Source organism: Aspergillus sclerotioniger (assembly GCF_003184525.1).
Source record: "Aspergillus sclerotioniger CBS 115572 chromosome Unknown BO94scaffold_12, whole genome shotgun sequence".
Taxonomy (NCBI): Eukaryota; Fungi; Ascomycota; class Eurotiomycetes; order Eurotiales; family Aspergillaceae; genus Aspergillus; species Aspergillus sclerotioniger.
Window position 1 is genome coordinate 21515 of NW_020291002.1, and position 13037 is coordinate 34551.

At 52.2% G+C, this 13037-nt stretch overlaps 6 protein-coding genes across 6 annotated transcripts; 1 reads left to right on the plus strand and 5 right to left on the minus strand.

The window, feature by feature from the left end:
• Positions 1-202: 202 nt before the first annotated feature.
• Positions 203-2062, minus strand: BO94DRAFT_556022 (Zn(II)2Cys6 transcription factor domain-containing protein; the record flags this gene model as incomplete). The annotated part of the gene is made up of 4 exons (XM_025613836.1): positions 203-1126; positions 1192-1371; positions 1426-1943; positions 2005-2062. 4 exons carry the CDS (start codon positions 2060-2062, stop codon positions 203-205), a joined length of 1680 nt encoding a protein of 559 aa, XP_025467932.1.
• Positions 1950-4261, minus strand: BO94DRAFT_44254 (fungal specific transcription factor domain-containing protein). Its single transcript, XM_025607513.1, has 2 exons — positions 2057-4261; positions 1950-2003 (listed from the first exon to the last, which is right to left on the minus strand). The coding sequence occupies exon 1, from the start codon at positions 4098-4100 to the stop codon at positions 2382-2384; it is 1719 nt and encodes a 572-aa protein (XP_025467933.1). The 5' UTR covers positions 4101-4261; the 3' UTR covers positions 1950-2003; positions 2057-2381.
• A 686-nt stretch (positions 4262-4947) lies between these two features.
• BO94DRAFT_584961 (cytochrome P450) lies at positions 4948-6667 on the minus strand (the record flags this gene model as incomplete). Its single annotated transcript, XM_025615665.1, has 3 exons — positions 4948-5602; positions 5666-6418; positions 6591-6667. 3 exons carry the CDS (start codon positions 6665-6667, stop codon positions 4948-4950), a joined length of 1485 nt encoding a protein of 494 aa, XP_025467934.1.
• An 827-nt stretch (positions 6668-7494) lies between these two features.
• Positions 7495-8259, plus strand: BO94DRAFT_584962 (uncharacterized protein; the record flags this gene model as incomplete). Its single annotated transcript, XM_025615666.1, has 2 exons — positions 7495-7753; positions 7826-8259. 2 exons carry the CDS (start codon positions 7495-7497, stop codon positions 8257-8259), a joined length of 693 nt encoding a protein of 230 aa, XP_025467935.1.
• Positions 8260-8751: 492 nt separating this feature from the next.
• BO94DRAFT_594668 (S-adenosyl-L-methionine-dependent methyltransferase) lies at positions 8752-10387 on the minus strand (the record flags this gene model as incomplete). The annotated part of the gene is made up of 4 exons (XM_025616208.1): positions 8752-8985; positions 9056-9591; positions 9658-9990; positions 10046-10387. The coding sequence occupies 4 exons, from the start codon at positions 10385-10387 to the stop codon at positions 8802-8804; spliced, it is 1395 nt and encodes a 464-aa protein (XP_025467936.1). The 3' UTR covers positions 8752-8801.
• Positions 10388-11215: 828 nt separating this feature from the next.
• On the minus strand, positions 11216-12821 carry BO94DRAFT_515324 (uncharacterized protein). Its single transcript, XM_025609917.1, has 5 exons — positions 12726-12821; positions 12219-12672; positions 12063-12149; positions 11802-11996; positions 11216-11746 (listed from the first exon to the last, which is right to left on the minus strand). Exons 1-5 carry the CDS (start codon positions 12780-12782, stop codon positions 11454-11456), a joined length of 1086 nt encoding a protein of 361 aa, XP_025467937.1. The 5' UTR covers positions 12783-12821; the 3' UTR covers positions 11216-11453.
• Positions 12822-13037: the final 216 nt, after the last annotated feature.

Genomic DNA, 13037 nt, shown 5'->3' on the forward strand with positions numbered 1-13037 from the left:
TAAAAGAGATTGCTTCTGGTTTTGATATGGTGCGTACTTCTTGTAGGTATGTAAATGAGGTATGGGTGGACTATAGTTAAATATATGGCGAGGCAATTTGGCTATTTATCGAGCTAAGATGGGAATTGGGCGATGGAGTACAGAATCGGTATACTCAGATTGTTCGACATGGATCGGAAAGATATATATATGAACATTCATATCAATTTTCCGCATCCAGCATTGCTGCCATGGCTGGTAATGGAATATCCATCTCCATACCCTCACCCCTTTCAACCTTCAAAAACCCCCTCCCATGGACAACATCAAGTTTTGGATATGCATACAACAGACGTGCGTTGTCAGGTACCTCGGAACATCTGCTGATGTACCGGGGCCGATGTCCAAGAATAGGCGATGCAGAGAACCCCCCATGACTCTCCATACTGGTATCTAAAGCTACGCCCTCCTCTAGAGAAATGACCCTCTCGGCAGCGACCGCACACACGTAGCTATTGAAGATACCTTCCTGACGCGTGGCCGAGCGCAAGACATCCACCGCCTTGCGACGGATGAGCGGATCACGACAGAGCGTGGCCACATCATAAAGCGGGTCGATTATCCCCATGTCAAGAGTGAAGCTAGGCTTATACCTTCCCTGGCTTGATGGATTTGGTTGCGGAGTAGACGGAGGGCCATCCTCACCCGAAAGCTCGACGACAGAGGCTGCCAAGGAGACGATCTCCTGGAACATTGGGTTATACATGTCCCAGCCACTCAGGTCTGTCGTTCCTGACATGTGATATTGAAAAGCCACGGCTTGTCTGCACCGATGCATCTGTAGGATCTTCAAGCCGATGTGCTCCTTGGTGGTCAAAGACGGACCGCGTATCTTCTCGAACTGGTCCAAAGCCCCGGACCACTTCTGAAAGAGCGAGATACAGGTCTGGATAAATGCTGCACCAAGCTCAGGTGACGTGGCTTCCATGCCACCCATCTTGCCGTATTCATGTCGGAATACATAGCTGTAGTATTCGAACAAGTCACGCGCCTCTGCAAGGGAGGAAAAACACTCCGGTACTTCAAGCGGAAAGATACCCTCCGACGGCACTGCATCCATCAAAGGCTGATCCATGCCGGTACGAGTCTATTGATATCAGCATCCCCAATACCACCACAACCGATCCGGGCCATACGCACCAAAGCCCAAACCTGGCTACGGAGGCGGATGAAAATTCTCCGCAAGTTCCCCATCTCAAGGGCTGACACCGTCGACGGCCTGAGAACAGGGTGATGATATGACCCGGTGCTCGGATCGTAGGACACCTCTCCAAGGATATTCATCCCGCTTTGGATATGGCTGAGTGCCGCAATATAGTGACTGGACAAGATCTAGACCAATATCAACGATAATCCCGCGGTTGCTGAAATCACAAAGACACCGACCTCGAAGCAAACAAATAAAATGCATGAAATCAAGCAGACGTCCACGGTTAGCCCCCCTGGAGGAGCAGCGTAGTTACTAGAAGCCGGAAGCAGCGAATCCGCTGGCCCTAAAAGGGCCCGTATTGCCTTGAGATATTCCTGCAAGGCAAAAGTGTCATATCCGGCCCGGACGAGTCCGAAACCGGGCATCTTTTCGAAATTCTCGTGCAGCGCGCCCAATGCGACCAGCGCATGCCAAACCGGTATTTCGTGCTGGCTCACCTGCATTACGAGGCGGCCCCAAAACTCCGAACCACAGTACCCTGCTAAGGAAGGAACCGTCTTCTCGTAGAAGAATTGGAGCGACCGGACTTCACGTTCTGTCGCTGCATGATTGAGGCGCGTAAGTGAAAGCAACGGCAGCTGTGGGTGAGCACGGTCAAAGGAACGCGGACTGGACCCGTAGCCATCGCACTTGCGACCTGTGGAGGAACATCTCTCGCAGTTGGGCCTGGTCTCGTCACACTTGACCCGTCGCTCTGTGGAGGCCAGGCAAACATGTAAATATTCTGAAAACTACATTAACGGCGATACACCTACTTCTGCTCACATCAGTTTGCTTGTCTACAGCACACAACCAGATCTCTCTTACTTGCATGTGAGACAGCCCGATCTTGACCTTGCATTATACGCCCTGTGCTGACTGCTCGGGACTCCCCTCGGGAGCTCCACCATTATCCGACGGGATCGGCTCAGGCCGCGAATGAGCTTCAGCTAGATACCCGATATAAGGTTGATACAAGGATGAAGGTGCTAAATAATGTGTCGTTCCGGAGAGCCCTACAAAATCCGGAATCAGAGGAAGAAAGGATGTTCGACACTTTCGATTCGAGCCACGCTGACAACCGTTCTGCGCTAACCTCGCCGGGCTAGACACAACGTCATCAACCGGGTCCTTCCGTTATCGCTGTCCAGCATCAATTTGCCTCGTTAACTCTACCTTGCAGTTGAAACGGCTCACCAATAAATGGAAAGCTATCCCATACCGGCAACTGCATGCCGTCTAAAGCAGTAAATGCTGCACCAATATCCAGAGAGTCCATGAAATTTGGGCGCTGAAGATCAACCCATGAATCGGATATATTAGAATCGGGCGGAATGCCAGAGATATCAGCCCGTGCAGGCGTTTCTAGGCCACCCCGGATCTCCGTTGAAGGTCTGCGATCGTCCAGACTGAAAAGCTTACTGACATAGCGGCTCTTGTTCTGCTGAGAATGGTGCAGAAGTTGTTGACGCTGTTCAGCAATGGCATTCCCAAGGTAACTGAGGATCTCCGAGTAATGTGCTGCTTGGGCGGACTGCTCGGAGAGCACACGTAGGATCTCCAAGGCCTCTTTGTAGGCTTGGTCTAGTGGCGGGTCTGCTTCTCTCCGAGAGAACATCGAAAACCCCAGAACCAAGCCGGCAGCAAACACAAAAGCCTTCAGAATGCACATATTACCCAGCAGTAAACCAGAGCGATGCACCTCGGAGCATGTCTGTATCATGTACAAGGCCGAGTCGGTGCAAGCGGTCGCCATATTCGAATGTGCTGGTTCCTCGTGCAATGAATCGCCCGATAACCAGTTTACAGGGCCACCGTGCAATCGCGCTAGCCGAACGCCCAATACGGATATCAGAAATGGCCGCGTCACTATGATTACCGCAAAGTGGTAGGTGCATGCGATGTGCAGATTGCCGATTATTTGCCTGCGGGCCGCAGGTTCCTCAAAGTCGAGATTTGGTGGCTCCACTAACGGCCCTGGTAGGCCATTGCTCCATTGCTTGAGCTTTGCTAGGAGCGACTCTGCGACCTCGGCCGAGGCCCCTTCCTTGCTATACATGCGGGCGATAACCTCTTCCAGAATCCCCGAAACTTTGTAGGAAGCAAGCAAGCCCATTGCCATATGGCCCTCTGGCTGTGTGTAGCGAACAAAACTATGCTCCGCATCTGAACGTAGAGCGGCCGTGGCAGCCGGTCTACCAAGAATAGAGCTAACCAGGAGGTCCAGAATGTAAACACTCATCCATACTTGTGCCCTTTGATGCTGCTCAGGGCTGGGGACGGCATCCACTAGCTCGGTAAGATGGAGACCCAATGCCACGGCAGCTCGGACGGCCACTCCCAAGTACATGAAGGCAGTATTTCGACGACAAGCCCCAAGCATATAAAAGGACATCAGCAGAAACAAACGGACCAATTCTAGACTTGGATTCTCCAACATGCCCTCGAAAGCGCTGCGTTGGGCGCGGGAAAAGAAAAAGCGCTCAGCTTGCTCGGTCGACGGAGCTCGTTTGGTAGACTGTGCCCCAATGGCAATAATCATGTCTGCCAGTGCCATCTTTGTTTTATCTCGACGGGCACTAGGATTGATCAAACCATCAAGAATATCCATTGCTTCTGCATCCGACAAAACGTAGATGAATCCACTCGTGGCCGAGCTATAGGCGCGATAATATCCCAGTAGCTCATAAGAATCAAGAGTATCATCCGGAGCCGGTGGAATATCACGCGGTGTTTCCGTCTCCAGCATATCTTCGCTTTTCACATTATGCGAGAATTGCGACGGTCCAATGTACTGCGACACGGTATCCCGGACCAGCTGCAAGAAAGACAAGGACGCAGCCTTTCCCACGTAGACTGTGTAGCGCGTCATTAGCTGCGATGTCTCGCTCAACTCACTTGGATTTGGTTACCTCGTTCTCCGCGTAGATTGCGCAACATCCGCGGGTGTGTTCTATGCAACGTTTCCGGGGACACCGGACGGGGCTCGACGGTAGAATGACTCGGACCGGAAGGCTGATCATGATCTACTCGATCGGCCAAGAGGTTAGTGCTGAGCGTGGTGGTTGATTGACTCTCAGGTTCCGAGACAACGCTGCCATTTTCCAAGGGGTGGGCGCTATCGGTCGGCCGTTGAGCGGAACGTGGGCTCGGAACACAAGTATCGGCGCGTCCAAGCCGGACACATTTGGAACATGGGAAGGTCCCGCTACATCGTTTCTTCGTCGCCCTGCAGGCTAGACAAGCCTCGTAGGCTCGCAGGCGATTGGCTGGGTGTACTTTCGGGCGTGGCATGGTACCGAGGATTGCATGTCGGGGATGCTCAGTGGATCCGTCTGGTGCCAGTGACACCACTTTGGTTGGTAAGTAGAGCCGCCTTAGATGGGCTTGTTTGAGGGCGGAAAGAGGGGATTTCTGCAGAACCAAAGACCGGGAGCACCCGGCATTGTGCCGCGGCAGCCAGAGATTGAATTTGACAAGTGTATCTAGAGAGTACAAACTGTCCGATGGTGTCGCGCTGTCGGGGCCGCTAAAGACTGGGGAGAGGTTATCGGAAGCGTTGTCGGGAAGATTATAGATAAGGTGAAGTGGTAAGTCACGGATCCTTGGCACGTGAGCTGTCAGGTACTATACGATAGTGTTACTGTTTTATTACGCACGGGTCCAACTGGGGTTCATTCACTGGCCGGAGAGTTTACAATATAGAAACCACAAGTCTATCAATTCCTTTGCGTGACCTTCAGAATCAAGTCCTCCCCCTTCCTCCTTTGCGCAGGACCCAGACTTGGCTTCCCTTTATCCAGTCGGGGAAAAGGCTTCCCGCGAACCCCCAACACCTGCTGATCGGGGCCGATGATCTCCACATCATATCTCCACAACAAGATGGCTACATAGGCCAGCACCAGGTGTCGGCCCGCAATCCTGCCGCTGCACAAAGTGGTGCCGCCTCCGAATCCGCGAAACTCCACCTTCCGAAGCAGCGACTTGTCCCGATGAAATCGGTAGTAGTCGAATGAGGACGGGTCCGGGCCAAAGGCCTCTTCGCTCATCATCTGCACCCGCTGGGGAATGGCAACTATGGTGCCTTGAGGAATGTGACGACCCTCAAGGGTTGTATCTCGGGTGGTCTTGCGGAAGCTACTGCCGGTACTTGTGTAGCGCAACGTCTCATAAAACACCGAATTGAGAATGGGACATTGGGTGAGGAGGGGATTCTTGGTGAGCTCATAAAGGGAGGCTCCGCTAGTCTCGGGATGGGAATTGACCTCTTGCATAAGAGGGGCGATCTCTTCGCGGATCTGGGTGATAACAGTAGAGTTTCTCGCCAGATGGGCTATCATCCAGAAGGAAAGAACGGTAGGATTCGCGGTGAGCCTGCAACATGACTACGTGAGTGCAGGTTCGGTGCAGGGAGCAACAGAAGGAACAGGAACATACCCCCAAAGAATAGTAAACATGATCCCGGAAATGTCTCGATCTGGCAGTCCTGCATGCTTACAGTCATCGTAAAGTTCATTGACAAAAGCGACAGATCCTGGCCGCTGCTCCGCGGGCACGGAGTAGTAGTCTGTGAGTATATCGACCAGCCAGTCGCGGAGTCGCGTTGCCCGCTTGGCCAACACAGAGGGGAGCTTGTAGGAAACCCTCCAGCTCTCAAAGTCCCATTCATTGAGGATGGTGCGAAGGTTAGGCTCCAGCTCGAGAAGCCGGGGTCCAAAGAAGGAGATGACTTGAGCATCCATGATGACATCCCTGCATAGGAAGTCAAGAGAAATGACTTTTACATCCGAGGCGGAGCGGAGCATGCTTGTGTTGTAAAAAGAGCCCCATTGTAGTGTCTGATTGATCGAGGCCAGCGAGTTGGCCATAAAGCATCTGAGAGCATCTGGCTGCGAGAACTGTTTATGCAGAAGAGCGATGCCAGTGTGAGCACACGACATTTGCTTGGGATTTGGAAAGATCGAGACATAGCCCTCTGCTGGGGTCCGCCAGAGTATGGGCTTACTCTCTCGTGAGACTTTGGCCATCTCATCGTACATGAGGTCTACAAAATGCTCAAAGGCATAGATGTGACACTCCTTATCAACCACTGATATCTGAGCTGCTGTTGTAACCAACACAATGTCCTGTCCGGCGATACGCAGCGCACACAGTCTGTTCCCAAACTCTTTCTTTGCTCGGGCAAACAGGCTATTGGAATTGCGAAGAAAGGGTATCGAATGCGCTAATCAACAAAAGGAGATCAATCCGGTGTTGGTCACTGTTGCTCGACCCTGGGATTGCATCCTGCGACATACCTAAGACTTGTGGGATGAGCTTTCGTGAGGTTCAGCCGAAAGAAATGGGTCAATAATCGGCTTACATGGAATCCAGTACGGCAAGTACTCCAGTCGGTTGCGATACAGTCGAGGGCATAACGTGAAAGTCCAAAATCGCCATGTTAGCAGAAGAAGGAGTGGAAGATAGACCAAGAAATGACGTCCATTATCATTGAGTATCGTTCTGTTTTGCGGTTGGGAGGTAACGACATCCAATTGTGAATGGCTAAACATGGCTAATGTAGGTCAAGGAGCCGATCGTGTTTGTCTTTAGAGCCTGCTGTCGTAGACCAGGGCTGAGCAATGCTGAGAAGGGACCAACTGATATAGCCACCTCTCAGCTGCTCTCCATGCACATTGGGATCAGCCCATGGTACGGTGGGAGATTCAATTTTCGACTGTGCCTTGATGCCTGCGTTATGTTGGCAGTGTTGGTGTGTCCAGTCTGGGAGGCTCCGCAGCAAACAAAAAGGGGGCCAAACCCTGGGAAAACACTTGGATCACCGCTGATCTACAATGACCCCCAGACCGCACTACTTTGGCAGGGTATTTCTAGCCCACCAGTAAAAGAACAAGCGTTCGCAAGGATCGAAGACTAGTGCATTGCCCGGGCTTATCGACCCTTGTTTTTTGGTGCTGACGGTCAGCACCAAACCATCAAGCAGTGATCACCGATGCGGGAAAGGACAAAGAACTTCCAGGACAGGGTGGGATGGCGAGTCATGTTTACCCTAACACAACTCTTGTAAGAGGCATGTCGGCGAAGATGTAAGTAAGTTTGTCTGCTGTATTCCCCCGAATTTAATTCTTGTCCAGCTCACATATTCTCGTCCCTCATTTTCTTCCTCTCCCAGAACCCTTGCTCTTCCCGCAGTCCGTTGCATACTGGCAAACATCATGATCATCGAGCTTCTGGGCCTGTTTCCCCTCTGCTACCTAGCATGAAACATGGTGAAGCCGGAGATGAATTACCGTCGTGCGTCGAGCATGGGCATCCCTTTGATGCGTCTGTACATTGACCCGCAAAACGTCCTCTGTACCAGATTTGACCCCTTTTTCTGGTCCTGGCTTGACCGGCTGCCGATCAATTGGCACAACTATAGTTGCCGATCGCGGCGAGTTGCACCGACGCCACGGGTCCATCTGGGCGAATGTCACCCGGTCATCCCCGATATGTTCCAGCGATGCCAGCCCAGTCAAATGTATAGTACGTTCTTCTTCTTCAGAGCATTAGCGGGGCAAACCTGGCGGGGCTTGCAGACCTTGGTGATGTAATTAGAGGTTCTCAACGTCTACGGTCCATGTATCTCGACCGCTAGCTGGAAGGGCTGGCTTCGGTACCGAAAGGTCCCGGCCACTCCGTTTAAGAAAGGCGTTATATCCTTTATAAAGAACGAGAGTGTCGAGAAAGCCCGCCAGATGCTGGGGGTCTGGGATTTTGCCGCAGATTGCAGAGATTTCCAGTGTTGCAAAGGATGCGCGTGCCCTGTCATTGAACGTAATCGCCGCCATGTGGGATTCCGCAAGTCATTTCATTTCCGCAGTGCCAAACACCACAAAGCCAACCCTGGGCTGCCTGCCACCCCGGAAGATGATTGTGCGGTCGAGGATAAATCTGTAGGCTACCGTGACGCACCTCGGACGGTGCTGGATAACTGCATTCTACTCATGATCATGCCTCGTAAGTTGCTCGTGCTGCCATCCGCACCATAATCGTGGTCGGATGGACCTCAAAACTGCCCCGGGAAGAAATTCTCACAGGTGGAGTTTGTCGCAGTGATGCCTAATCTCCTGCGAAGTCATCGCACGGGAGTGGTTTCGAATCCCGGAGAAACTCCTCAGCGAGCGCGTGCGAGGGGGCCCATGGTGACCACCCAGAATGTGGATTACCAGGTGTCCTGCGGATGAAGGATGCGGACCAAGTGCGCATGGTGGGTCACCGGGTGTAAGAATAATGTCCCCATAACGAGGTTTGGGCAAGTAGTCTGTATTGCCTAGAAAGCCAAGCGTCTTGTGTGATGGAAGGAGATGCGTGAGGTGTGAGGCATGGAGAAGAACTGGTGCCAGTGGGTCACGGGACCGCCACCATCGTAATCCCCAACATTGTATACTCTCGCTTTTGTCAAGAGTCGGTATTTGAGTAAACATATAAAGACATGATTAGATAGTGACGTCTGCAAGCATTTAATAGCACCCCATATGTCACCAACAGTCAACCACCACAGCCATATACTAGGATAATGGTCCATCCATAATCACAAATGCTCCGTGCTACATTCGCCTATCCATTCCGCTTCGATAACGGCCATTTGCGCTCCCGGCGGCACAGAAATGCCCAGAACGCGGAACCGGGCATCCGCCTCAGCGAACAAACCTTCCCATGTCCTGACGTCTCGTTCACGCGCATTGTTGAATGCCTTCATTGCGATGTCCATGTAGCTGCAGAGATACCATTGGCGTTAGTGTACTTGCCACAGAGATAAAGAGAGAGAAGACAGGGGATTCTTACCGGAGATCACGTTCCGCCTTGGGGCCCAACCGACCCGGCTCGGGGATACATATATCATTGACCACCACTCGAGCACCTTTCTTCAAAGCCGGAGTCAAATTCCGAAGAATCTGGATGGCGTATTTATCTGACCAGTCGTGCAAAATCCACCGCAGAAGATAGACATCCGCGCCATAAACGGGCTGGGGGGTCAGGAAGTCGTGCGCCATGCCCGTCACTCGCGCGGCGAGCGCGGAAGGGACCTTCGCGGTCAGTCCAGCGATGGTGTCCGGGAGATCTTGAACGATGCAGTGAACATTGGGATATCGAGCGGCGATCTCGATACTGACCTCGCCATTGGAGCCGCCGATGTCGACGATCGTGGTGGCGCCGCTGGTGCTGCGATCAAAGTTGTAGTTGTTGAGAAGATGGGAGAGGTGGTAGGCCGGGTGAAGGTGGGAGAACTGCATGGCAGTGATGAATTGTCGGTGACGGCGCGGATCTTTGCGGATTTCGTCGAATGGATGCGACCTCGTGCCATGGGCGAGAGCGTAACCCTACAGGAGGAGGGATTGCGGTTTCAGTACAGTCTGGGTGCAACAAGGAGGGGAGGAATTTCTCACGGTTTCGTTGGGTTCTTCCGACCCGGGCCATTTCTCCGTTGCCTCGACAGTGCGTGTGAAGGCAGGCCAGAACTCTAGGGCGATGTTCTGAAGCCAAGCTTCGACCATGGGGTTGTTGAGTAGAAGCTTGGATGCGGCGGTATGCCCGATGGACCCTTTCACGGGCTCATGAAAGACATGGCGGCTGATGGCTACGCGTAGGAAGCGGGTGAGATCTTTGGTGGTTAGGTTCGTTGCCTTGGATAGCTCGTCGAAGGTGATGGTGCCGTCCAAGGGCACATGGGGGGCGATCTGATAGCGGTAGATATATTGCAGGCTTAGAAGCAGCAATTGCTGTGCACAGAAACGTCAGTAAGAGCGGCTAAACAGACGGAAAAGATGAACAGACCTCTCCAGGGCTGCTGAACAGAAGCCCCATGGGACCAAGAAGAAGGTGATGGAGCTCGTAGGTTGCCTCGATAGCTTCCTCCTTTGCCTCCTGTACCTGTCGAGGAAGTTCGATAGCGGGATGGAGGCCATCGCCGTGCTGGTAAGATGGCTCAGGAAGACCTTGGTCTTTTACAAAGTCCAAGTAGACCTTGGTGGTGGCTTGAACCTTCTGGAGTAGTTGCGTGACACTGTCCGTGGTCGAGGGAGCTGTAGCAATGGATCTTTGAGAGGCAGAAGCATGCGCCCGGAGCTGGGAAAGCCGAGCGGGGAAACCTCGCGAAGAGAGAAGCCGGGATGCCATCTTTAGGATAGGAGCGGAGGAAGTCCAATTCACTGGGTGAGAGAATTCCCGAAGATTTCAATGTTTATTACTCTAGTCTGCATATCACGGTTCTTTTTGCCGTTACTAGCAGAAAGCCTTGTGCATAGATACTGGCTGTGCTTCATTGACAAATTGTTTGATTAGATGGCTGGTCAGGCGCTTAATGTCATGCTTGATAGGTGGTTTCGCCATGCCTTTGGCCGTGGGCCACTGCAGGTAACGGTACTAATTGGAATGTGAATGAGGTTCCCAACCGAAATTCTGCATCATCTGCCAAATTGCATTCCTGATGGCGAGTGACCTGCAGTAGCCTTGTAATACTTGCCCTACAGAGGAGTTGCCCTTATAATGTTTGATATCACGGTGTGCATTAGACCCCCGCTCAGTGGAGGCTTCGCTCAACATGCGACCACGCGACGGTGCTTCTGGATGTACATATTTGCTTCTTCCGTCGTCCCCCTATCGTCTGCCGGTCCATGTGGAAAGCAAAGATCGGCCCTCTTAGCTGTGCGGTCTTCCGTGCTGCAATTTGCCACCTGTCGTTGACCGTCGGTGTAGTCGCTCCAGCCATGCTGGTAATCGATGAGCAGTGGAAGCGAGACGAGCGGGTCCCTCATTCCCTCTGCGAGTACTGGGGTATGTGTGATATGCTAGAAGGTATGAAGTACCGTGTTGTTGCACTGGGGTGGAGTGTGGGGAGAGTTATGTTCTGGGTATTACTGGTGGACTGTAGCACTTGGTTAGATCCTGACTGGGGAAGCGCGGCCGTCATTCGGGTGATACGGAAGATTGAGATTGAAGATACTGGAGGAATTCGAGGTCGTGCTAGCACCTCATCAGAATTGAGCGTCTATCTATCATAGTACTACTTTCAAAGATACCTCAGCAGTTCACGGCAGACAGCTTGGTCCAGTAAAGTACTCTGGGCAGTATGACTCAGAAGCAATCATGCCCGTGTTGATTTCATACACATTCCAAGCCCAATATGATCGCTCCAGACCAAACAGACCCCGTACTACTGGGGACGTATGAAGGCGTGTATTAATCAATCCCATACTCTCTCACGAGAAGGAGTCAAACTAGCTGGCGCGCTCTCAACATCGAAATCGCTGCGCACATGGACAGCATTAAGCGGGACAAGGTTTGCCCCGACAGCTCCTTTCTGCGACTCCACGTCGCCCTCGACACCCGGACCCGACTGCGTGCGCGTGTAGAGGTTCCGCACGCTATTAAGGAGCGGGTGTTGGGGCTTCTGAGATGCAGCCTTGCGAAAGAGATGTTGGTTCTGGGATGTGACGAATAGTTGACGGAAGGACCCCATGCATGAGCTAATGATTGCTGTTTCAGAGGTTAGGATCAGGGGCGGGGGTAATGTGTGGGTGCTCCAACATACCGGTTCCCATCTCGACAAAGCTCCATACGTATGACCATGAGATATCGAACGGAGTATCGAGGGAGGGGTTGACGGCCATCCGGATGATGGAAACGACCATGACAATGACCGTGACGGAGAAGACGCTCAGTAAGATAACCTTTTTTCTGAATGTAATGCGCGTGTTCCAGAGGAGAAAAACCGGGATTGAGAGGACTGGAGTCGGGAGCGAAGAGCTGGTCAGAAAGTCCCAGAACAGAAACTGTCATCGAGGCCACTCACTCAGTAGATCAGTAAGCACATCCCCGGCGCAGTTAGTCCATAATACGCGGTATTGAAAGTGTATGTGGTAAAGGTTGGGACACTGGGCTGTAGTGAGATAACTCGAGATTAGCGCTGCAGAAGAGAAAGAGCGGGGGGTATGGCATTCAGACTTACTGAACAAGAATTCAGGGCTCCCAAAACTGCACCTGAAGTCTATATCCGTCACTGAGACCATCCAGAGGGCCACGGTAACAAACAAAACTACACTCCACCAGATCCGATGGCTCTTGATCTTGGACCCTAGTCGGGAGAAGAAGGCCAGAAAGGAAAACTTGACGCACCATAGACTTGAGTAAAAGATAATGGAGAGCGGACCAACGAACCGAAGGAAGTTGACAAACTTGTGGATAACATCAGGGGTGTAGGGCTGCTTCCCTGCATCCATCCCGTATACATCATACAGCACCTGCCCCTCAATCTGCCAGATGATGGCGCTAGTCAACATCATTACCCACGCAAGCAGAACAAAAAAGTCATCCAAATAGAGGCGTCGGAAGGAACCATATCGGACAGCGATACGGAACAGGATGAAGAGGAACGCGGTCCATGTGAACGTCCACAGAAGACCCTGTGGTTTCTATTAGCCGATGAGGGTCAAATATTGTATACAGATTTACCAACTAGAAATACTGGCTTTGAAACTCGGGCATGCATTCGACTAGGACTGGGCTCGGCCATTGTGAGTTCAGGCAATGGAAGCCAGTTGTCCGACGGTCGCGAAAAGCAGCTCGATAGACGATGTCGGCCTTTATGAATCTTGGGGTGAGTAGAAAGTACGCGCCTTTATCCTGATTGTTCCTTCTGGCCCATTATGCAGAGTAAGCACCAAAGTGACCAAGCCTTGATTGATGGTGGGGGTGATTTCTGCAGGGAGGACCAGGGTTTATTAGTGACCAGCCCGTTTGGTGATGAAAGAGAAACTAAAGCCCACAG

Coding starts and splice junctions, on each gene's coding strand:
- BO94DRAFT_515324 (XM_025609917.1), bottom strand. CDS start 12,782: ATGGCCGAGCCCAGTCCTAGTCGAATGCATGCCCGAGTTTCAAAGCCA. Junction 12,150..12,218: donor GAGCCCTGAATTCTTGTTCA/GTAAGTCTGAAT, acceptor ATCTCACTACAG/CCCAGTGTCCCAACCTTTAC. Junction 11,997..12,062: donor TGTGCTTACTGATCTACTGA/GTGAGTGGCCTC, acceptor TCCCGACTCCAG/TCCTCTCAATCCCGGTTTTT.
- BO94DRAFT_44254 (XM_025607513.1), bottom strand. CDS start 4,100: ATGACGCGCTACACAGTCTACGTGGGAAAGGCTGCGTCCTTGTCTTTC.